The sequence below is a fragment of the Rhipicephalus sanguineus genome, chromosome 4 (genome assembly GCF_013339695.2).
Source record: "Rhipicephalus sanguineus isolate Rsan-2018 chromosome 4, BIME_Rsan_1.4, whole genome shotgun sequence".
NCBI lineage: Eukaryota > Metazoa > Arthropoda > Arachnida > Ixodida > Ixodidae > Rhipicephalus > Rhipicephalus sanguineus.
Window position 1 is genome coordinate 72,159,784 of NC_051179.1, and position 25,703 is coordinate 72,185,486.

Here is a 25,703-nt window from a genome sequence, read left to right on the forward strand (position 1 = left end):
GGCCATTATTCTCACAATATGTTTCTGCACTACAGACAAATATGGAGTATAAAGCGTAGGTGATGCTCTAGCTATGACTCAATACAACATGCAAAGAAGACACAGGTCCACATGAGGATGGAGAATTGAAAGTGATCAGCTGCAATGATCCAACATGAGATGTCACTGGAGCCAACATTTTGACAAGTGGTCTTGTCTTTGGGAATGTAGAATATATAGCACGAACAAGTATGAGATACATTGATCATACGTAGAGTTGTTGAAGTGATGAGCTTTTATTTCAATCTGTACAATATGACTGCACTTTTGAGCTTCGCACTATCAGAGAGCAAACGATAACTTCTCTCTTTGCTTCGCGAGTCGCAGCAGGCTCAGCAATGCTACTGGCGTAACACCAGGTATCCTGCTTGCTGCTCCCACCTGTAAAGAAAGAAAATGGGGGAAAGAAAATCAGCAAAAATTCATGTTGAGCATTGTAAATTGGCGCTCTGCTGAAATTTAAATTATGGCATGACACGTTTCATCTACATACTATTGAAAATATTGTTACAGATAAATGAAGGATGAAGATGCTGAATGAAGAAGATCTGAAGAAGTGGGCTAGTGCGTGATTGCGTTGGTGAGTCCTACGGATCGGTCGATTCTACCAGTATACAGTGTCTAAGTACATCCTGTATGTATACTTTGCACGTTCCCATAACAAATTGGTGGAGGTATATATGTAATACACTACAGTGTATAAACGAACATACTATATGCTATATAAAATAAACAAGCATTTATCCCATTGTCTGAGAGAGAATGCCAGACTAGTGCACGCTGTCTTGAGCAACAGACTGATTCTGATGAGTTCAGGCTGATGCTCTGTAAAGAGTCTAAAACTGGTTCTTGATAGGGAGTTTTATAAAAAGCGCATGCATAGTTAAACACCTGCCCTGCAAATGAGACCACCTACTTATGCAGCACTCGGTACATGCAATGGAACTTTCTTCTGTTTGCTGAGGAACACAGCGGTAGCTAATCATTTGCTCTTCTGCATTTTACAAAACTACACAGCACGTGCACGTGTTCATGCAATAGCGTACAATCCTGTTTTATACAACAGTTTATTCTGTTTTATACAACATTCTATTCGACTTCAGATTATAAATGCTATGAACATTTTAGAACAATGAGTTAGACTCTCAGGGAGTACGTATAAATTTAAACTAGTCAACTGTAATAAGTTGTTTCCTCAACTGTTCTGACTACGTGTGTGCTTAAAAATATATAACACTAATAGCAATCAATGCGCCATCAGATCTCAGGTGTCAGCGCCTATACAATCTCACCGTTAGTACTCACCGTAGTTGGCCTTGCTTGCTCCAACTTCGATTTGACTTCATTGGACAAGTTCAATGAAGGGCTGGAGAAAGAAAAAAAAATTATGTTGTGTAGCCGAAGACTACACAAAAATGAATAAAAACTACCCAATACCAAAATAGATGCAGCAAGGGGGCACAAAACATGCCAAGCTGGGCATACGTGTTGGGCTAGTTGGTAAGGAATCATTATAAAAGAAGGTCAAATGTACAAACACAGACACAAGAAAAGAGAACAAGACAAGACGAGGATAGTTTGTGTTGTCTTGTCCTCTTTTCTTGCATCTGTGTTTGCACGTTTTACTTTTTTTTTTAATGAAATTCTGAAACACCACATCGCTCCCATCACCTGCCTTCATGAAAGAAATAATATTTCTTCATGGACGAACGGTACTGTAATTTTTGTTTATAAAACCACCCCTTATGCAACACCCCTCTGGGGTATTTAAGGTAAATAAATGAAACGAAATGAAGTTGTGTTCCAGTGGTTACCGTGGTTACCACGCACAAGTATAGCGAGAGGAAAGTTGTGGTGCACAATTTTTGACCTAATGTTACTTCGGCATGATGTCACCAAGTTTTGTTCTTTGTCATGACAGCATAAAGATACTTCTGGTGCCAGGTCTGACGTTTCAAGGCCATCAGGTTGAAATACAGTCTATGTCAAATTTTTAGGATGATTTCGTGGTCCGTAGAGGTAGCAAAAAAAAAAGGAAAAAAAAAGAAAAAAAAAACGCGTGCCTTCTTACTCCCCACAGGGGCACAAATCAATGTAACCACATCCACAACAGTTCTGAAAGGCTGCCAGCACCCCTGTTAGGTATCTTGTTGGTTGTACTGTAACAGGGGATGGCATGTGCGCACGTGTATGATCAACAAACACACGTGTCCCATGACAGTGGCCCCTTTTTATTAGATGCGAGGCATCTTGTGGCCGAGTTCAATCCGGTGGTGGTGGTGGTGTGCGGCATGACCACCCTTACTGCACATGCGCATCCTCCTCCCCCTCCTCTTCTCTCCTACTCTCCCCCTCTCACACGCCTCATTCTCTCCTGCACAACGCCGCGATGAGCGCCAGCGCATGCGCGTCCTCTCCCCCTCTCTCTCCTCTCCTACGCTCCCCCCTCTCCATCTCGCGCGCCTATCGACCGCGTTCCCCACTCGCCCTGTGAGAATTAACGGCCAGGCTAGAGGGAAGACACGACGCGCGTAGCGTTCCTCATCGCATTCCACGATGCGAGGTCAATAGCATGCCCAACGAACACCGATGGAGTGCGATCGTGCAAGTGCTTTGGCTTCGCATCGCCTCATGGTCCCCTTTAGCGGGAGAGGGTGTAATTATTTTTTCAGTACACTTCATTGCGACACGTGTTTGCTTCACAGTGCAACGCCACTACAACGTGGGAAAGGATGAATTTTTGTGAACTGCTACAGCATCGAATGGATCTGCCCTTGAGAGCAATGGTACGAGGCTGCGAGATAGCCACTACCGTAGCGGTAGTAGTGGATTCAAATATCGCCGCTTCATATCTTCAATCATGGCACAAAGTCAGAAAAATCGAACAACGAATAGTTTCAGTGTCCAAATTCGAGATGCCCTTGTATAGATGCTTTATGGTGAACGTGGTGTTGACGAAAAGCCCACAGGCCTCTCAGGCATGTCTGAAACATCGGTCGTTGACTGTATTTCACAAGCATTTCCCTGCCTTCATACTTAATTGCTAAGCATTCTTTTAGATACCACAAGCATGTGATGGAGTTCCTACAGCTTAATAAAATATGTGCGTCTCCTTTAAGCAAAGTGTTGCCTTGCTATGGCTTTTCTGTGAGACAAGTGGTTGCTGAAAGCAAGGTAATGGATACCTAATGATACCCCCCTCCTCTTGAATATTTCACAAGGTATGTTCCCTGCATAAGCACCCCCTATTGCATCTCCTTAACCTTTACACAGATTGGGATCATGTGATGATACGAAAGAGTAAAACACTACAGTGTCAACTCACTCATTGTAGTCGATGTTTTCTGGAAGCTGTAGAGCTTCTCCTTCCTCAAGTTCAAGAATCTCCACCCGCTGCATAGCTACCAGGTACGCATATCTAGCTGGAAGGCAGAAGAGAAGAACAAAACAAAACATACATGTACCACTTTTCATATATGACTGTAAATGCGATCAACTCATACACTAAAGACAGTGAAGGTGTAGAAAGGAGTTTTCTTTCAGAGTCTTAGGAGTCTTGTAAGGTAGTGTTACCAATGGAAGGTCCCCCTAATATCTAACAAGTTATTGAATTTCCGATAAAGTCAAAAGACCTCTCACTAGACCACATTACAACCTTTGGTTATGCAATGGATGTTGCGAAGTGCTGCCTAGACTGCTGGCAGGGCATCCCCTCTATTTTGCTACCAGCTGACATTACTGTCTTTCACGTAGATGCATAGTAACTATGGGATTCCGATGCAAAGCGTGAAACCACGGGTTCGATTTCTTTCCATCGTAGTAGCCGCATACCAGTGAGGATTGAATGCAAAAGCCGTCAAACGCTCAGGTTTCGGTGTATGTCAAGAAATCCCAGGCATTAAGAATCAATTCGACATCTGGCATTGATGCACTGTGCGGACTTGGAACGTGGAGTGCCACCAACTGCAACATCTGCTTCAAAGGCAGATACCCACCGGTAGAAAGACGCATTATGCAAGGTTGTGCATAGCCAAGCCTTAATTAGTGAAATTGGCTTCCTTTTTTTGGCACAAGCAAGAAAGAAAACAACGCCACTGCTGCCTGTATCAGAATTCACTCCTCCATCACAACCTAACGAATGCCTGTAGTGGCTAGGCGTGCATGTGGATGGCAATGTGCATTGAGTGTGGGAGTAAAGAAAAGCAGTGAAGAAAGAATGAGTGCTGGAAGAATTGCATACGGCATAGTACTAGCCTATTTAGGGCTCAAGTCGGTTTAGTTCTCTTTCATGCATTACAGTATGTTAAGTAGTGCTAGGCTGAAGAACTAGATCAAGCAGCAGTTAACTCAGACAACTGTGCCAAGTCAGATGTTACAGCATTTCATAAATTAAAAAATTAGAAAGACTGGTGCACTTAGCACAATGCATAACACGAATGAGTAAAAAAGAAGACCATATGGTATTGCCAAGTCGCAAAATCGTTTTGGCCAAAATGGAAAACTCAGGAGGGGAGAAAACGAAGGCGAATGTTCGCATTCTAAATTTTCATGTGCAAACTACAGCACCCATGTCATTACAGTAGTGTTATCACGGACTCCATGTTGACATAAAGTGTCTGAGCAAGTTTCATTGCAGCACTGCCATCTGTCTTGTTCTCATGTTCTCCCCAGCGAAACGACACTCTGTGCATGGTAAGATTGACATGCCCTTATTCGTAGACGAGTTCTAAGCTTCTCTTCCTCATCAGTGTTCCTTGAATGGCCACATTTGCATGTGAATTTCACAATGGCAGCTGTCTTAACGTATCCAAGTGGTGTAACTGCTTGCACAAGCATTTCACATGGAAGTGAACATATGCAGTATTTTTCACCTTCTATCTTTAGCCGGTTCCTAAACATAGGGCTTGATGCAAGATGGCCAAGCTTTGGTAGAAACATGTCCACAATGGCGTCGCCACCAACATCTAGGGTTCCAAGCATTTCCAGGGCACTGCGAATGCAAAAAATGAAAGTGTTGGAAAAGAGAGAGAGTTCGTGCTTTATATATATGGATGGCACTAATCCGGCTAATTTTACGTTAGTGAAAGGAAGCAAGATGGCAGAGAGAGGCTTGTGAATGAAAACTTGGAAGCTTTGCTGGGCAGCACGCTTAACACTTGAGTATGTATAAAAACAGAAAAATTAAAAGATAGGCGCAGTGTATATCACAGACACTGGCATAACCCGGAGGGGGGGGGGGGGTTATGCCAGTGTCTGTGATATACACTCAAAATTTTTCAATTTTGCATTGGTATATATACATGCACACATACAAATGCACATACAAACATACATAAAATATGGTTGAACCACACCCGAAACAAATTTCTGGCTACGCTACTGATCAGACGTGTCACAAAGAGGTTTTACTTTGTCCCAATAAGACCAAGGTCAAAAGTGCCTTTGCAGCAATGATAACATGGTGGGTTCAAACACATAAAAGCACTACGCACTTGATGTAGGGGAACACTAAAATTAAGTAAACACTGCCAAATAAAGCAGTAATGTTCCTGGACAGTTTTTGTCTTGTGTAGTTAGACCCACTAGATAATTCAGTAAATTCCATTCGTCCTGTCAAAGTTGAACTAATGGGTGTCCAACAAATCATATGAAGGCGCATACCTTTTCTGCGTTTGATTAACTGTTGCAGGTAGTCCAAGCAAACTTCTCCAGTGCTGCGTGTGCTTGACCTCGGTGCCGAGAATGCGTTGTGCATCGGCCAGGGCATTTTTCATGCTAGACGCTCTCTCATATTCTTCCTCTGAAACGCAGCCTACCTTGTAGCCTGCGGAATGATAAAAATATCTTTTTTTTACATCGCGTTTATTCTGTAAGGTGTCAGTGAACTCTGTCAACTTAGTTTCACCACATTTCTTGCACATTTGGAATCGTTGAAAGTGCACTTCAGCAGTGGTAACTGTTAATTCTTTGGCAAGTTTCATTAAATTTACGAAATGTGGGTGGACTTCATACGTGAGAACTCTTCAATATCACGCAGAGGAGAACATTAGCCATTATACATCCAGCATCCTTGCAAAGCACCCATATGTGCATTTGAAAAGCATGCATGGTGAGATGTATTGTCAGAAAAAAAAAAAAAGAATCCGCAGCACACTACCAGAACAAAGCGGCATAATCTTAAATCTACAACCCCACTATAGCATTTATCTTTCGGATGGTATAATGCAAGTGAAGGATAGTATAATGCAAAAAAGCCATAAACAGGAGCATATAATAACGCTGCCTGTTACTTCATGCCTACTCGTTTGTGCCTGTCACACGAAGCTGCACTGCGAGGCACATTTTTTTTCAGCTGCTAGGAAATCTGACCTTGTACTCAACCTTTCCAAATTTCTAGTGTAACCTATAGGTGTGTAAATGTGATGGTAACTGGAAGCAAATTTCTAAATTCATACTAGCTTCAGTGTTTCTGCAGCCTGAACAGGAAGTCCCTGAGGACAGCTGCACCTACGCCAACATCACCTGTTAAAGAGAAGAATTGCAGTTGCCAGTATAACCAGTTGGCAGTGAGTTCTACCGGAAGCAGTCAGTAGTGCAGAGATCAGGACAAAATCAGCTCTAACTGAGGCAGAAATGAAGACGTATAGTTGCTGCCCGTAATTATTGGTGAGTACTCCACCTAACCAATGTTGCACGAACGACTTGTGGCATGGAGATATGTCAAAATTTGAAATAAAAGTTCTGTCAGTTTCTTGTAGATAGAAAGGCTACTACAGTGCTTTCACTATTTCGCAAACCACCGAATGCTACACATGGCATGGTGTGTTCTGCAACGTGAGGTTCCAGCTGCCCAACCTGAGTCACTGCAACATTATTTGAGACAGATGCAGCAGCAGTTTATGAGACACCATGAACAAACAAAAAGTGTGTTAACTGAACACATAGCATATAATAAGATCACACGTAACACATATAACAAGCACATAACACTAGAGCTGTGCGAATAGCAAAATTTTGGGTGCGAAGCGAATTCGAATATTAAAGATTGAGTGCGAATCGAATCGAATAATTTTCGAATAATTTTCGAATATTTCTCAAACATTTTTCGAATACTTTGAAGTGAAATTACAGAAAAAGTTGGAGAGGATTCCAAAGCATATTCTTATGAGATAGCAACATGAAAGTGTTTCTTTTTGCTAGCTTGATGAAGTGCTGGCGGGGTGGTGTTTCATCAAGAATGAGGCAATGTAGAGGCCGAATCGTATTTATGTACATGATTTGGTGCAACCAAAGTGTTGCCGACAACACTTTACACGTGATAGGCAAAGATGCCATTTTCTCAGCCTCTCCTCCTCTTTCAACTTCTGTGGAAGCCCAACTGATGTGGCGGACAAGGGTGTGCTCTCTTCAAGTCCGGAGTTCCAAATCTGCCTCATAGACGTTGATATATAAGAACATCGGAAATTTTGGTTGCTAAAAAGCTTCGGCGTCCGATTTTTCGGACTTCTGTCCAAATTTCAGGTCCAAAGCAGCATTAATTGAGCCCCCACATCTGCCACATCTTTCATCTCCATGTTGGAACCAGCGTTTTTTTGAGTTAATACATTTGCGACCGTAGCGGAGCTTGAAAAGCAGCTTTGCCGCAATACGGGGGTGTGATGAGGTGAAGCGTATTGAAAATCTAGGGACCACTTCCAATCGGACGTTGATTGTCTCTTGGCCAAGTTCGACCGTAACGGAGCTTGGAAGGCAGCTTTGCCGCAATACGGGGGTGTGATGAGGTGAAGCGTATTGAAAAATCTAGGGACCACTTCCAATCAGACGTTGACTGTCTCTTGGCCAAGTTCGACCGTAACGGAGCTTGGAAGGCAGCTTTGCCGCAATACGGGGGTGTGATAAGGTGACGCATATTAAAAATTAGGAACCACTTCGAATCGGACGTTGACTGTCTTTTGGCCAAGTTCGACCGTAACGGAGCTTGAAAGGCCGCTTTGCCGCAATACGAGAGTGTAATGAGGTGAAGCATACTGAAAATCTGAAGGGGTCACTTTCAATCGTACGTTGACTGTATTTGTTTTTGGGAAGTTCGAATAGTTCGAATAGCAAAATTCCAGTGCGAATCGAATCGAATAGCAAACGCTATTCGAAAAATATTCGAAATTTCGAATATTCGCACACCCCTATATAACACATAACAAATTCATAACACATAAAAATCACTGCGTGTCACCTTTCTCAGTTAGCCGCACATCCGCATTGTCGGGCCTCAGACTGAGCCTGTACTCAGCTCTGCTGGTGAACATGCGATAGGGTTCCTGGGTGCCATGTGTCGTGAGGTCGTCAATAAGCACTCCAATGTATCCTTCCAGGCGCGTCACGGTTAGTGGCTCCCGGTCCAGCACTTTGCATGCTGCATTTACGCCGGCCACGATACCCTGCATTCATGAGCGGTCTATGATTCGTACATGACTTCAGTACATGAACTCCTTAGTCGTTTATTTCCCAGGTAAAAAGGTAACGTTCACCTGAGAAGCGGCCTCTTCGTAACCAGTTGTACCATTAATTTGACCAGCCAGGAAGAGGCCCGGGACCTTCTTCGTTTCGAGTGTTGGTTTAATCTGCCGTGGATCGATGAAGTCATATTCCACACCATAACCTAGGGGAGACGAAAGCCACGATAATTATAGGAGCTCATTTCCTTTCTTTCAACTTTTAATCTTGTTCCGAGCCATACTAATGATACAGAACGCTCAGCAATATACAGTCGTAGCCACGTCTGTGTAGAATGCGCGAGCAGCCAGTTTTTGCTCTGTGGGGCGACACCTTGAGGCAGTTTCGGTGGACTCTGACATGGTGCGTCAGGAGCATGCGCGGCCTAGTAGTCAGGCTGACCACGTCAGAGCCCAAAACTGCCTCTCCAATGACTGTCTTAATTTTAGTATGTAAGTAGGTGATTTTCTTTCTTCGTTCTTTCCTGTGTTGTAACGGTTTTGTGCGGTTATTTCATGTACTATAATGTTTCTTTGCTTATCCTTTATTAGATATTATATAACTTTTTAGTTACACTTTTCCGAAGTGCCATTGTAAAATGTTTCTTTTGGACCCAAACTAGCCTATGGCTATGGGTCCACAGAGTGTATGCACACTTTTTGTAAAAAGTGTGAGCAATAAAATTCAATTAAAAAAAAAAAAGATGTCGCCCCGCAGAGAAAAATCCGGCTACCCACGCGCTCTACACAGACGTGGCCATGGCTGGTACATGATAACATGTCTCATGATCTTAAAGGGATACTGAACAAAAATTTGAAAACGCTACGAAAACACTTACATTTGACTCGGACGACACGACTGTTCCTGTACGCAGCGTTTATTTCACGTAATTTCGAGCAGTTGGCCGTATTTTTAGTGGATTGTGAGAGCGCGGCGGCTGCATGCCACTGCGCTTGTCGGCGGACGCGACGTCGAGTGCTCCAGCAAGAGGGGGGCAACCGGCACGCTCTCTCCTGCCCTGCCACTTCCCTTTCTCCACCTCTCCTCTCAAGAACCGAGGGTGGCTGGTGTGGCGCTGAGCCTTGTCCTCTTTTCCCCACATAGGAAACAAAATAGCGCTTATTCCTCAAAAACCGCTACAACTACCGAGCGTGTCGCGAGAGCGCAAAGATGCAAGGTGCGAGTGACAGTGGTTCCACGAGCGGTCACTGCGACTCTGAGTTCGACAGGCCTCCAAAACGGATGCGCCAAATACAACCATATGCGTGTGACCGTTCTGCTGTGTCAAGCGACAGCAAGGACGACGAGCCAGATGAGCCGCCGTAGCCCAACGTGGGTCGGCAGCCGGGACCAGCAATTTACACAGTAACTCATAGTCACTATCCTCGAAGTGTTCGGAGCACAAAAAGTCACGCTTTGAAGGCACCCACGTTGGCTGCGATGGGCGCGCAGCGCGAATCCATATCCTTCGAAGCTTCGGCTCTGTTGGAAAGGTATGACAGGGCACACCCTAGCGCAGAACAGCGTTGAGGCATTCTGCGTTGTGTCAGGTGCTTCACCGTTCACATTACGTAGCAGCACACAACACAGACGGCAAATTCGTAGACGTGGGCGCAAGCTCCGCTTGAGAAAACAAATATACGGCCGAGAGCGCTGCAATGGCGTCGTTGGCTGCCGGTTGAGAACACTCACGGAGAACACCTTCCCGACCGTGAAAACACGTTTTGAGAGAGACGCGCGGCAGCGGGTGGCGGCTTGCGATGTCGATTGGTAAGCGATTTTGCTGCGAGCACGGTTGGCGAGTCACTATCCGCGGAGTTTCGCGTCACTTCCTCTCTAGTTCGCGGCGCGGCCGCTAGACGCGCTAATTCGCGAAAAATGCATTAAATTCATTATTTTCTGCTAGTCCCTGGCTGAAATGAAGGTTGTTTTAACAAATTTCAGCACCCACTCTTTCGATTGAGTCATTTATCTCGGCGGCGAAAATTTTGTTCAGTATCCCTTTAATAAGGAAAAGGAATCTGAGGAGGGATCTGAAAAGGAATCTGAGAAGCAGTGACTGAGTTCTTCAAGGGTTAATGAGATGAAAATTTTCAGTAGTCGTTTTCTTGAGTCAAGTGAGAGGCCAAGCCCTCAAGAGCCTAGAAAATGTGCTGGTAAGCGTAAGTGCACCTTGAAAAATTACTTACATCATGTTTCTAAAAGCTAGCTTCTCGTCATGTGCTCGTGCAAGATATTGTGACGTTTCCACAGCTGCTCCTCTCCATAGCTCCACTGGTGACACACAGCAGCCATTTTGCAAGCTTCGTTACCTGACGTCTAGCCACACTGATGTGTGAAGTCACCAGAATTGACACTGTAGCCTGACATCATGCTAGTGCCGATGCCAGTCGGTGCACCACATCAAAATTGACTGTAATGTCAAAATAAAATATCTTGTCAGCATTTCCAGAGCCTCACACCTGCTCACAGCTTTCTCTGTATACAGGAGATTCATATGGCGGAGTAAAGTCAGCTTCAAAAATTGGTGTCAGTACTCCTTTAATACTCTTTCCTACAATGTGGCAGCAATTGGAAAGGCTTTTTTCCTTTTCCTTCATCATTCAGCAAGGTTATAGCTGAGCTGGCCTGACAATGACAACAATGTGACAACAACAATAATGCAGGCAGTCGTCCCCGTTAACGTAACAGAAAGGACACATGAACGTAGGGACGGATGGAGCAGATGCAGCCAGCCAAGTCTTGACATTTTAACTAGTGTTGCAATAAAATAAGTTTCCAACTTCCTGGAAAGGTCATGAACAACAGTGTACTGTCAGTCAGCAATTGACAAAGTACTATACGTACCTGGTCTGATCATTTCCACGTTGTGACAGCCTGGCATGCACCGAACTAGCTTCTGCTGGACATCAGCAGGTAAGGTGCAGGAGATGCCGTTGGGGTAGATAATGTGGGTGTCCAGGCCTGCAGCATCAGAAGTGGTAGAAACACCATGAAGCAGGCTCCAGCTTCATGCCAAAGAATTTTGGCTTAAAAATCAACGTAGCTGCAAATGGTTACCTAGAGTATGACAGTATTCAGTGCAACACGCCCTCTGATATACGTAGTACAGTGCTAACGGAATGAAATGTGTCAATTCAGGGTTCACAAACTTTCGATTGCAGTGTCTAAAGGGGCCCTGGAGCACTTTTTCAGCATGGTCAGAAAATGCTGCCGGTCGGTAGTCGAGGCTACGGAGAACACATGAGCCAAACATTATAGCGCAGCATGCTGCCTGGAATTTACAATTAATTCTTAAAGTCAGCTAGAAATTGCTCCCTCTTCTCAAAAAATGATGCCATACACCCAAATGACCGCGCCATAAACCCAAAGTCCACGGCCATTGGCTGAATTGAGCATCGTGAGCTGCATAGTTACTGTGGCCGCCACGGGATGTCGCCACGTGCCCGCGTGCGCTAAAGTGTGCACACTCGTGATCACACTGCAAGTAAGCCACGCGTTTGAAGAAAAAAAAAGGAAAGCGACTGCTCAAGGTCATGACATGAGCTGACAAACGAATGCAGCTTCTTGCACCCTTGTCATCCCCTTCCCTGCAAACCTTTCATCGCACTCACCCGTACGAAAAGAGGGAGAAAGCGCTTAAAGCATGTGCAAAATTCCTGTAACTCCACTCGTACATGATGGATTCTAAAAATTTTTGCGGCAGTTGATTCGTGAGGCAATAAACTCCTTTAATAAGGCCATTCGATGATTACTTGGAAAAGTGTTGCAGGACCCCTTTAAGTTCGTGTCACATCAATATAATACTGGTTCGTATATTTAAATCCGAGTCAACATCATCTTTATTGGCCAGATATGCAGCGACATGACAGGTTATCTCAAAAGATTGCTCGTATCATTCATCATACTTTAAGTCATAAAGTTTTGATGTCGCGTTTCATTCTGTGAAAACTACGTACAGTGACAGTGAAAAACAACACAGTAAATCTAAACTGCAATTTAAAGCCTTAAATGCTTCTGGCTATACTGATCTTCACAACTCAAACAGCAGAAGGGCGTAGCGCAGAGAGCAGTGAACTTTGTCTTAGCCATTTACATTGCTAAAAAATGTTTTCGTTAATCAATATTGATTACTATGTATATGTTAGCCATTCTAGATGTTACTATGCATCTTAACGGGGTCATTACCATTTTACTTGACGCTATGATCAAGATGCTGATCTCGAGTGGTATCGCAGATTGTATGGTTGCATATACCGACAGTACCAAGCACATGTACACAATTTAGCATTGATAACACCTTGCACATCGGTTCAGCAAATTAGTGATGGGCCCTGAAGCCTTTGTGTTAGCACGTATGCACTTCATTCGTGTAGACTCGGCTGAGATCAGTGCACATGCTTGTAACAGATATGACAACTTCTGAAGGTGTTTTTGCGTTAGATGTGTCTACAGTAAGGTACGACTGTGGCGTCCTTCTGCAGTGTATGCAGTGCTACTATGAAACAAAATGTGTGGACATTTGCATACTTGCCTTCAGGCTCCAGCCAGACTTGGTGGACACGGCCTTTGAATCGAAGCACTTTGGACTCTATGGATGGGCAATACCTGCATACCACCACAAACAGGTAACATCTACGTTTAGTCTTGTTAAACAGACAAGCTGAGAAACTAGGCTTGTGCAAACATCACTTTTTCGGTTCAAAGCAAAGTCGAAGCAAACGGTATTTAGTATAGAATAATTTCAAAGCAAATATCAATAGTAGCAGGATTTGAATTGTCGCAAGGTGCAAGTTATAAGTGGTAAAAGACATCGCGTTAAAAAAGTATGCCATACTTAGCCCATATAAGCCCGTTTAACACACTTTTAAACTTTAAAATTATCTATCAAGGTGCAGGTCATAGGCACACATAGCCTTGAAGTGTGGCTTCGCGGCAATGCGAACTTTCCCTGACTAGGCAGCTTCACGGCATAGCTGCCCCATGCTGCAGTGAAACCACCTTTTCAGGTGGGTTACTTGCGGTAAAACATGTCTATTCGTTTGTTTCGAATACTTCGAAATTTCGGCAATTTTAAATTTGTGTCAAAGCGAATTCGAATACTGCAGTATTCGTTCAAATATTCAAAGCACTTGAATATTCTCAAAGGCCTATGAAAAACCACACCTTGAAACATGCCGTGCTTGCAGTGCAGATAAATAAGTGGCACACTAGCGTAGCCGGGGTAGGGGATTGGAGGGTTCAAATTCCCCCATCCCCAAATTTTCGATTTTGCATGTGTGCATGTACCCACACACATGCAAATTCACGCACAAACATACGTAAATTATGGCTGACCGCCTTTTGTATAAGCCTGCAATGTGGAAGTATGTGCTTTAAAGGAAAAAAAAATTGCCACGCTGCAGAAGAAGCAACGGTCAGCATAAATGAGCCCACCTTGGTCCGGTAACTTCTTCTTTGACATGTCTGTCAAGGTGGAGGTTGTCAAGCACAAGTTTGTCTACTTCCGGTGTTGTTTGCGTCAGGTACATTGGCACTTGGTCTTCAGCCTATGCAGCGGAGTTGAATCAAAGCACAAAGGTGCGGATGAGGATGATGGCTGACAAGTGATGTGCAACTAAGATAGCGCTGTAATGTGGCCTTTGTTACATGGGCCAAGCAGATCAATGCAAAAATATAAGGTTGCAAGGGCATTTTTTTAGTTTAGGGAACTCGCGTCAGTCACATCAGGCATCACAAGCCCGCCTTTAATACTACTCGCATTCATTGGAGGAACAAGGACAAATAAGCTCCCTCATATATGAGATGTACATTATAAAAATGATAAAATAGGGGGGGGGGGTACACAAGCATATAAGCGAGGGTTGATTATCGTTATGCAGCAAAGAAATAGATTTCTTTGACGTGTATACCAATTGATGTGCAGTATCCGCGTTTATTGGTTGTTAGTGCCAGTGCTTCACCAAGTTCGTTTGTGCACGCTTGGCTTTTTTTCTCGCTTATTATGCGATTTATGACAATAACACTCAGTCATGCGTCAACACTCATGTTAAGTCATACTTAATCAGAGTCCCATTCCTTTTACACTGTAAGTAAATTGGCAAGATACTGAAACATATACATAGCATGCCAGGTGCTGTCTGTAGGCACAGGCAGCATCTTCATGCACCGGTAAGCTGTAAACCGATCTGATAAGACCTGCTGCATGTACAGCCATAAAAAAATAATTATTAAAGCAAGTTCTGAAGAAATCACATGAGGGTAAATTGCTATCTACCAGAAATTTTAATGGGAGTGGACCTGTTTAGGTGTTCCCGAAAAAAAAAAAACGCCAGGCCTGCGCTGAAACCGCAGCACAGTCACAGCGAAAGCTGGAAGAGCGGCGTTTCTAGAGCCTGTTGTATCCTCTCTTGGGGCTGCTAACACAAGTACACTAGAAAGGTACCCACTACGCCATAAATCACAATTTTTGTGAAGTTGGGAAGCACCTACTAAGCCATTATTCGTCATTCTGCGGAGAAGCGAGGCACCAGCAACATGTCTGTAAGGCATTATGTTCACTTTGTTGACGTGACGACTGATGACGGAGAAGAATTATGGCTCAGTTCTTTGTAATGGGTTGGAATCTTTAAACGGCCCACCAGTTATGTAATTTGCATTGGGTGACGCCCGGTCACTATTTCCCTCTCCCGTCATGCTGTATAACATACGTTGATGTGGGAGAGAGACAGGGGGGGGGGGGGGAAGAACTTTACTGAGACCCCGAGGAAATGGATCATGCGCTTATGGGCTTCCTTGGCAACCAATACAAGTGCACTTGCGAGGAACCCACTACGCTATAAATCAGTGTAATTTTACTGAGACCCCGAGGAAGTGGATCATGCGCTTATGGGCTTCCTTGGCAACCAATACAAGTGCACTTACGAGGAACCCACTACGCTATAAATCATTGTAATTTTTGAGAAGTAGGGCAGCAGGCACTGTGCCATTTTTCGTCATTCTATGGAGAGCGTTGGTACCTGCTATACGCATGTAAGGCATTATGCGCACTTTCTTGATGCTGTGCCTGATGACGAAGAAGAATTATGGCAGAGTCCATTGTAATGGGTTGGAAGCATTCAACAACCTACTCATTGTGCAATTCGCATTGTGTGACGCCTGGTTACAGAATTCGCGTTGTGCGATGCTTGGTGCTTATTTTACTCTTCTACCACGCTATATTGCATATGCTAATAAGGTTCCTTGCCGACATGAAGCCTGTCTAGGACCTTTTTGCAAAGCAGTTTCAAGCACTGGCATGGCTCAGAGGTTGAATACTGGGCTCCCACGCAGAGGGCCCAGGTTCGAACCTCGTTCCATCCTGGAATTTTTTTCTTCGTTTTTTTCTTATTTCGAGCGATACTGGTTACGGACACTGGTGGTGGCGGCGGCGGCGACGGACAACTACGGTGCCAAAAACGGCCGGTGAAATGATCTCATAACAGCTTTCGCTGTAAAACTTCACTCAATAAAGAACTTGTGCCCGTGTAGTAATTGAACATGGGACTCCTACCACACGAGTTTCTGGAACTTCATCGAATAATTCATTTGTTCTGAGCTTCCAGCACTCCAAAGTTGTCTATAATTTCAACATTGTGCAACAATCTGCATAATTAATGTATGGTTATGTGGCTTTACGGGACAGGTGGCGGTCAAGAGTTCGATCCTCAGACCAGGACAAATTTATATCTGAAGATAAAACCTGCTGCTTAAAGACAATGAAATGAGCACTTTTGTATGATTTTATTTAAGAATTATTTGTTTAGCACGCGAAAGAAGGGCGATGGAGTCGGGGCTCGTTTCTTTGTTTACACAACTTAATGGAGTCAACAGACCCCTACGCTTTCCTTGGCTTCGTTGTCTGTTGGCTTCATTAGGTTTAGCAGAATTTAATTTAGCACCATGAGAACATAGTTAACTTGTTAATGCACCTGTAGACACTTTACAACCTCAGGGACAGTCTCAAGGTATCCTCTAAACATGCAACATAACCCATGACCTGCGGGACCGTGGCAGTGTTTGTGCTTTGAACTGCACTCAACTAAGGCTCTTATAGCATCCCAGTGAGATACAGACCTCAGTGAGGCTTTGAAAACAGCTTTCGTGGTAATGCATGTTTCATGCATATAGTATGTACTAATGTGCATGTTTGTTTTTTATTTTGCTCCCTGTGTGTCATCTTTCAGCATCTCAGCTAGAGTAGCCTGCCAGTAGGCTAACATCATCAGGCACCATCAGACTTTTTCGCTCTCACAGTGCTTCCACTGAATTACCAACATCCCAATTCCTCAAGTTATTATCACTAATGAAGCAGCAGAAAGCTACAGCAGATTACTTGTACACTAAATGAGCATGTATAGTAGGTTTTCTTGTAATATAATCTGATAAGCTCTCATAAGTATTTGCAAAAATAATAATTATTCATTATAAGATGACCACAAGGTAACATGCAAACCTCGGAAGCATAAGAAGCTGTGTTAGATGCTTGGAAGGAACTTAAGAGTCGACAGGCTCAATGCTTCAGATATAGCATAAAGTGCAAAAACAAAGATTTAGCAGTGAATAACACATAAAAACACCGAGCCAAGATCGTGCGTGCAGCAACCTTAGTAATGGATGAGAAAAATGAAAAGGATGCAGCCTTTGATAGGTTAATATTCCATGTATGTACAATCATAATGTTAAAAATACGCAGTCACGTTTTCCTGTACACTATGTCTTTACACGCATTAAAATAAACATATTAGGGACATCATACAGCAATAAAAAGCAAAAAAAAAAAAGAACAGACTGACTGACCTCGATCCACACTTTTGTGCTGCTAAAGGAAAATGGTTCTGGTGGCTTGTCTCCATGTTGCATTTCTAGAGAGCTGTAGTCAATTGTTCGCCCATCCAGCCTGGGAGGAGTTCCTGCCAACAAATGATGTCATGATTTCTGTAATGGCCAGTACTTACGACACATGGGATAGCACATCAAAAAGTTGGCTGAAAATGCCAACACCTTGCAATTCTGGGTGTTGTTGGTAATTAAATGAGTGTTCTACGGCTATAACGAAACTAGATATTAACATAGACAGCAGAGGTGATGGCAAAGCAAATATTTATTTGCTCAGAGTTCAAGGTATGTGGTTGATTAGCAAAAATGTAAAGCACATAGCAAGAACAACTCGTAAAGGCAAATTCCAAAGGCATATCCCGGCTTACATGGCGCTCGGCCGGTAAAGAAACACCAATTGTGTGTGATCACAGCGATTGCACTGTTACGCTCTATATGAGCTATGGTGCAAGATGCATTTGTAATATAGCATTGTTCGTGTGCAATGTATCAGCAATGTCAGCTGCCAACAGGTAATAAATATTGACAGAAAGCCCTTTCCTGGGCTATCAGAAGCATTTTGCTTGCATTCTTTATTTATAGCATATGTCCGGCTGCAAAATTTCTTATTTATATGTGTATGCTTATAACGAATAACAAGTAAATTGAAGGTGTTTCTCTGTTCGAGGTGATTCCATTATTGCAAAGTTCAACTGTACTATAATGAGGCAACAAATGCTAAAGCAGTGAACAGCTGCTTTCCCAGCCAGAATATTGCGATATGATAGTCTGTCTATACTTAATGACAACTCTGCGCCAACACCCGAGTAACATATAACAGCAACAAACTTTTTGTTCCCATCAACTTTTCTACATGCAGCATTGAGCACGTCACATTTATGTTAAGAAATTTCTAAAAAAAAAAACAGATTCGTCTAGACTAGGAAAGTTATTTTGTGTTGTGATGACCACGCACTGGCAAAGGGAAAACATAATAATAACATAAGAAAGCAAGAGAAAAACTTCTTGTGACTACATACTATAAATGAAATGTGAGTCAAAGGTCACTCTAAAAGCTATTTCACCAGAGCACGAACTTGGACATAACAAAGACTGCCAGCTTTCTAAGGAATAATAACCTGTTTTTAGCCTGCCCAGTTTGAACTCCAACTTCTCGAGTGTATGAGCAAGGCCTATGGCTGGCTTGTCGCCAAGCCGTCCAGCCGGGTACGTCTCCAGACCGATGTTGATCTGCCCTCTCAGAAACGTCCCAGTTGTCAACACAACACACTGGGAATGAATTGTGGAGTGGTCATCTAGAAAGAGAAGCCACGCCACAGGCCTCAGTTAGTCGACACTATCAGTACCGAATATATTCATTCTCAGCAACTTCGACAAAGCTGGACTAGAGATTTGCACTGATAAGCATTATCTCTTAGGAGGTGTACTCTTTTGAAAATTTCTCCTGCTGAGATAAAAGACGTTTCACCCTCGCTCAAGTGCAAAGGCATTGCTGGGTACAATGGGAGGCCACATTTTGGTTCTGTGCACACCAGAAAATCATGAAACAACCTTTGTCCTTGGTCTGATTTAGTAAAATACACAATCTACTCTAGCTATCCGCAGCTGCATATATGACAGAATAAAAAGTAAAAAAACAACAAATATATATTGGCTGTCCTTTCACACTGCGATCTAATGTTGATGCTCTTTTATGCTTCGTCTAATGCACACATCTTCTCAATCACACATGTAATAGATATTCCACTGCCCGAGTTCAGTAGAGAAGTAAGTAATCATGTTGCATAATTTCCTTGCTTTTATGACTACCTCCTACTTTATTTCATTCTACTTGTTTCTCTACTTGATATTGTTTTGTCGCTTTTGTGCACCTTTGTACATTGCGCCAATCGGTCACTTTTGTACACTGAACCAATCAAAAGTCTCCTTGGCTGTTTGTGAGCTTTATAATAAATGTCTGAGTGATTCATTGATTGACTGATAAAATGATGTGACTTTGCACATAGGTTTACCATGAGTATCTTCTTCAATGTTGAGCTATGTGCTTCCATATTGCTAGCGAACACGCACAAAGGACGACATAGAAAGAGACAGGACAACCGCTAGCGGTTGTCCTCTCTCTTTCTATGCCGTCCTTTGTGCGTGTTCGCTAGCAATATGGAAGCATACAATCAATACCAACTAGCCCAACTTAATGCACTGAGCTATGTGTTCACATAGATGGGCAAAAAGTTCTAAATGTCGCACTGCTCTGTAAGTTTACCTTGCCAAGATAGTAAGAAGACAGTTACTTATCATTTGGTGGCAATGTTCAGGTCAGGCACTCTATAACTTACAAGTACAGTTCATCAGTGTGATTTTTATGCTTTGTACATATTCTTAATAGCTAACTTGTGATCTACAGCAAATACACAAAAGGTTTATATTTATGGTTAAAACAATACTCTGCGCTTCAAACTAGGATTTTCATTATTTCAGTGCAGATTACTTATCGTATGTACAAAGCCAAATGACAGCATATATTAGTATGAGGCAAAGAGTTTCCACGTTTTTAAAATTAGGGCAGTCAGATCCGATACTTTCAGAGCATATTGTCACAAATATGCACTGGATAAAGTGCAGCCCACACACCCAAGGTGATTCCAACGCAGTGCGATCCTTCCGCTGTTTCTTGCAGTACGAGGTCTTCAACAGTTCCACAAATTATCGTGAGATTTCTCTGGTTCTTCAAGTAAGCTTGGATGTGCCTTTTGTACAATCCCCGGTCTATCTGTGCCCTTGGACCCTGCGAACGAGAAACAGAAAAGGATACTAAAGACAAGCATAAAATGAATCTGTGACCATGTCACTTGTGTGACCATGTATCATTTCATTATTTTAGAGTCACAGATAACATAAGCATATTACCCATACTGCCGGTCCTTTTCTTTTGTTCAGAACCCTGTAGCTAATACCTGACAAATCTAAAAAAAAAAAAACAGGAACACGAGCATTAGGTTAAGGCATCATACTTCTGATACGTCGATCTAAACAACTAAAGTTGCATTTGCCAAGCATGCAAGGAGAAATGTGACACAGCCTTGGGAAAGCACGGGCACAGTACCTCCAACAATTGTATCTATTGCAACGATGTAGAACACCGTGTTTTTGTCTTCTTTTTTGCAACTGTGCTTCGCAAGTTTAGCAAGTATGACATGTGGCGTCTTAAAAGCAAGCTTAAGTAGACACTTTATAAGCACTTGATGAAAACGCAAGGCAAAAAAAAAGAATAAAAATAGAAAAAGAGGCACTGTGTAGTACCAACTCACCACATATCTTGCCGCAAACCCCACCCAGTGCATCTATTTCCCTGATGAGATGACCCTTGCCAATACCGCCAAAGGACGGATTGCAGGACATTTCTCCTGCAAAACAAGTTACAAACAGAATAAGCTGCCTGCAAGAATGCTGACTTGCAAGCAATAGTTCTTCTTTTCACTAGAAATATGCTGTCTGTAATCAAGTACAGTGTACAGCACTCAGAAGGTCATTTGCATACAAAGTACGGTTTCATGTTAGATAGTGTCGTAATCCCATATCACACAGAAATGCAACTTCTTCATTTCGTTTCTGCTTGAAAGATATGGGGTGGTGTTAGATGCGTGTGCTGGCAAAATCAGTAAATGGCAGCAGAACATGGATTACATGACCTAAACTGCATGCATGCGACGGCACTTGTGCACAGGCAGGTATACGTACGATAGAAGCAGAACATAATGGACTATAAGTTCCAACAGATGGAAGACGTATTGATAAGAAGGCCGTGCGAGCGACCGAATCAGCATATTAGGTCTCTATATTTTGAGAAATGCCTTTTACCAGATGATGGTGATACTACTGCGTATTATGCAGGATGGCTAGTGCTCTAATGTGCCTGTTCAAAATGTACAGCTGTCAGAGCTGGTATGAATTTTCCGGAAGGAAGATTAGACCTTGGCTGCTTTCATGGTCTTTGTGTTTTTCCTGAAGGCAGTGACAGAGTCCGAAAGCTCACATTTCTCTCAAATGCAAGCAACTTGTGGCTGAGAAAACGAAACCGTGCATGAGTTGGCCAGTGTAAAAAACAGATGCCATCTGCCTGCTTGACAGCAACTGTCACATATATATGCTATATGTTCGCTTGTTGAAAACAAATTTCATTCATGGTCTGTGGAAGCATTTAGATGCCGGCCACTTGGTGTACTTTTATAACAACATTGTTCGGTTGAAAGGCCAGTGCTCGTCCTGTAGTTTTATTTTCCTCCGTCTCGTCTGTTTTTGTGCTGTTATGAATTAATTAACGGTGTACGTCTTTCTGATCGTTCGTGATTCTTATTCACTGATAATGCTCTGCCTCTTCTACAAGCTACAGTTTGCTATTTCGTCAGATATCTATTCATGAGGTGCCCCATGTGAGTGCGAGAAACACAGCGATACCAATAGTATCGAAGCGGTGGGTAAGCAGCAAGGTATTGCAGCCCATTCTAGCCGAGGCAGCCGCAGCTTCGGTGCCGGCATGACCACCGCCAACGACGATGACGTCAAACTGCCTCCTCGAGTCATTCGACAGGGCCGCGCGGGGCACCTTGGGAGTCCTGGGAGCCAGGCGCAACGAGCGAGTAGATTTGACACCTGCAATCAATGATCACGCAAACATTAACGTCATAAGTCTGTGCCATCGGCGTAAATTGTGACACACGGTTGGTTAGTTAATAAATTGAGTTTTATGGCGCAAAAAGCAACTGAGGCTAACTTGCGCCAGTCACGAGGTGTTTTGTAATAACCTGTAAATATGCAATTCTAAAGCCTCTGTAAAAAGCTACTTTCCATTAAGAAACTGATATATTTGAGGGGAATAAGTGGATCACCTTCTAGAATTTGTCTCGGGTGCATGGGTATGCGATGCTTGTATAGTTCTTCGAAATATTTTTGTTTTTTCCGTTGCAATAGATGGACACGTGGTTAAAATATGTATAATATGGACACACAAACGGTCAACAACGTCTTGTAGGCGCGAGCGAAAGCACGTTGCCCAGCAACAAGCACGATCCTTTCTAGTTTAGTAATACCGCACTTCACACCGATGGCGGTAAATGAACAGCAAGATTTCTGTGATTTTCCAGCCGATGAACATCAGAGAGCCTGCGTGTCGCCTGTAGTGTCAGATCATGCAATGTATTGTTAGTGAAATCAAAAGTCAATGAATGAATGATCACGTGCAGTGCTTACCCGTCCGAAACATCGTCTGCATGATTGGTTTTGAATCCTACAGAGGCAACAACCAACTTATATACAGCAACTACGGCGTCGATGTTGCCATGAATATTCTTACTATATATGGCAGAAGTAAATGACGTTTAAGCGATCAACTTAAGTCATTTTGGGCACACACACGCACGAAACACGCCGCTTGTATCAAATACAAGCGGACGAAAATGTCGAACAGTGTTCCCGGAATGGCATTCGTATGCCGCCGTAAATGACGCGAAAGTAAAACAAAATTTTTGAAGGGTAAAACAAAAATAACTCTTAAACAATAACAAATATCTGTTTTTGCGTGAGGTTTTTAATAACACTGGGCGATAAAAATTGTAAGAAACGTCTTTTTTGTATGTTTTTATTTTGATATTCCCGCACGCCTGTTGAAGGCAACAACAGATGGCGCAGCATTCGGTTTTAGTTCCTGTTCAGTTTTCATGGAGAAGTGCGATGAACGCTGGTCCGCTGTCATGATCGAATCGTGGTGCAAAATGTCGCGGATTTTGACGATACCGTGTCGCCTAAGTGGACGTCGAGTGAAGTGAAACTAGGAACTAGCCGCCGCGCGGAGCCCGCTTGGGACCTCAACGCTGGTAAGTGCTCGAATTCATTCCTCCTCAGCCTCCGTCGGGACAGGTGATCGTCTCTCAGTGGATGCAATAGATCTCTCTTCGAATGCAGCTATGAAACTATGAACTTCTGTACAAGATTATTGCGACGTTATCGCTAATAATTTTAGGCCTGCGAAGCGCGTTCGGGGTGAGAACGTTCTCACGCGGTGGTTCGCGTTCCTGAAACACGCGCGGCAGGATGAAGTCAGGAATGCGGAGGCAAACAAACGCGCCTTAGCGTCCCGTCATCATCACCGCGTTTAGCTGCCGGCAAACTTGAATGAACGTGAAATTCGACGACGCGTGAGGAAAAGAAAAGAAGCGGTCGGGTTAATGATTTGTTGACGTCGCCGCAGAGAGCCGTCTCGGCGACACTTCGTGTCGCATGTCGCTGTCACAAAGCGCGTGTCAAAAAGAAGGCGGGACGGGAGCATCTTCGGGTGTCTGATGTTTTTCACAGGGCTACCCGCTCAAACTTTGTCGTAACTATAACCGAAAACGCTTTAACTAATCGGTTACCCCACTTCCACGCTGCAGTCTCATTACGTGTATAACCCGGCGACGAAGTTTGACAAATAATAATAATGCACGCTTCGAAGATGTGCTTGTGTGTTTCGTTCAGTGCGGAACCGAAACTTGCTCACGTCTGAAACGGCGTGCGCCCTAAACTTAGCGCGCGTCTCAGTTTTGTGTCAGATCGAAGCGCAATTACTCGTCGTATTCGCGGCGAATTTATTATTTCTTTTTTTTTTTCGTTAAATTCGAAGAGTCACCACTCGCGCTGTATAGCTTGTCAACGGCAAACAGCTGAATGCGGTATAACTGGTCAGGTTTAAAAGCGGGTCGGCGTCTCCCAAAAACGAGTTCTTTTCAACTTGACGAAACGAAAGAGCGCTCCCTCGCCGGCTGACGTCTTTTTATCTGTGGATTTGCGGCATTCTTTTCTTTCCCGTCTTTTTCCCAACTCCATCCTCGTTGCGTGAACAAGACGTGCTGCGCACGCGGGCCTGCCTTTTGTAGTTCTAGTCGTACTTTTTTCTTTCTTCTTTTCGAAATCCGTCGCATACATTAGCTTTGTATGCGACGCACGCCGCGCGTTTGACTCGTTCGCTTCCGCAGAAGTACTCTTGTGTAATCGGCAGCCCGAATCATTGATCGTGTGGCCACCTTGGCATCCTTGCATTGCCATATCGCGTGGTATGCTGTATGATGGTGCACGTATATCGTAGATTAACTGAGAAGTCTTTTTTTTTTTTTTTTTCAGGGTTACCGCGAGCGTGCGTCTATCGGACGGTAGTCAACCAAACGGCGTAGCCGCTGAATTTTGATATACTGCGTGCGATATATTACGACTAAGAGATAACGGTGGCCGTTGCTTTTGATAGATTAAATACACCAATTACGGCTCGATTCATCGCTGCACGACTCGGCGCGTGTTGACGAGCAATCGTTGAATAGGGAATACCGCTGTATCCGACGTTTCGAGAAGAGGTCCGACGAGGTCAATTCCTTTTGTCGAAACGTCGTTTCAAGCGACGCTCCCTTCAAAAGATTTGTCCTTTATTCATGCCTCCATAAGGCCGTGAAGTTCTGTCTTGCTTCGCTCTGAAGTTCTGTTGTGTGTTCCCGTTCATCGCTGGTAGAATGAATGAATCAGTGAGAACTTCGTGCATACGGCAAATGCTACGCGTCTTTTTAGCTTCCCCAAGTACGGTGGTAATGCCTTGATTGGAGGGGCGATTGTTCAATAGAAATGTTTCCGTTTTTTTTTTTTTCTTTCCTGAGCGCTATGCAAGTAAATGTATAGAACCGATCTATACATTCGTTAGACGGATGACTACGTCTAGTGACATTTCGTTTTACTTATGTTTTTGTTCATTTGTAGCTTGTACGTGGTCTACACATTTGTTTGTATTATTAGCTCTGTTAATTATTGATATGCTTCGAGGCAAAAATTCTTGCATGTATTAAATGTCTTCGGCTCTGCTGCTTTTCGTTGTGTGTACCTTATGCACATTATTTCGTTTACCTCGAAATAACGTATTCGTACAAGCAGCAATGTTGCCAAGTGTAGTGTAGTTAAACTACTGTGGGATTTTTCTTTTTAATTTTCTTTGCTTAATCAGGCAGTGACCAAGTATTCACCTAGCAAATTCATCCGGTTTAGACACTGACTATTATGTCGTAGGGCCGTCCACAACAATTTTGGAAGTGCAGGGTAATTTTGCGAGCCGTGGCATCATTTATTTATTTATTTTTTACAATGCTTGGAAGTACTTTCAGAAAAACTTTGAAACATCCATAATTTCTGTTGAGGCTTCAGATCAAAGAAGTGACGCACCTATCACGGTAGTGTCTTTCCGTTGTTCTACTCAGAAATTCGCTTGATAACAGGGAAATATTGGGGGA

General features: G+C 43.4%; 1 protein-coding gene across 1 annotated transcript; it reads right to left on the minus strand.

Moving 5' to 3' along the window:
• Nucleotides 1-256: 256 nt before the first annotated feature.
• LOC119390245 (protein MTO1 homolog, mitochondrial) lies at nt 257-22,873 on the minus strand. The gene is made up of 17 exons (XM_037657820.2): nt 22,654-22,873; nt 21,862-22,056; nt 20,715-20,810; nt 20,314-20,369; nt 20,038-20,191; nt 18,525-18,701; nt 17,368-17,480; nt 13,966-14,078; nt 13,064-13,137; nt 11,377-11,493; nt 8,565-8,695; nt 8,270-8,474; nt 5,701-5,863; nt 4,911-5,029; nt 3,365-3,461; nt 1,345-1,405; nt 257-420 (listed from the first exon to the last, which is right to left on the minus strand). Exons 1-17 carry the CDS (start codon nt 22,673-22,675, stop codon nt 322-324), a joined length of 1,992 nt encoding a protein of 663 aa, XP_037513748.1. The 5' UTR covers nt 22,676-22,873; the 3' UTR covers nt 257-321.
• Nucleotides 22,874-25,703: the final 2,830 nt, after the last annotated feature.

Bases quoted from the DNA above. Each gene is read 5' to 3' on its own strand.
- LOC119390245 (XM_037657820.2), bottom strand. From the start codon at position 22,675: ATGCAGACGATGTTTCGGACGG. The intron at 17,481-18,524 runs GTTATTATTCCT...ATTTGTTGGCAG, and splicing joins ACTGGGCAGGCTAAAAACAG to GAACTCCTCCCAGGCTGGAT. The intron at 3,462-4,910 runs GTGAAAAATACT...TCTGCCTTCCAG, and splicing joins GAACCGGCTAAAGATAGAAG to CTAGATATGCGTACCTGGTA.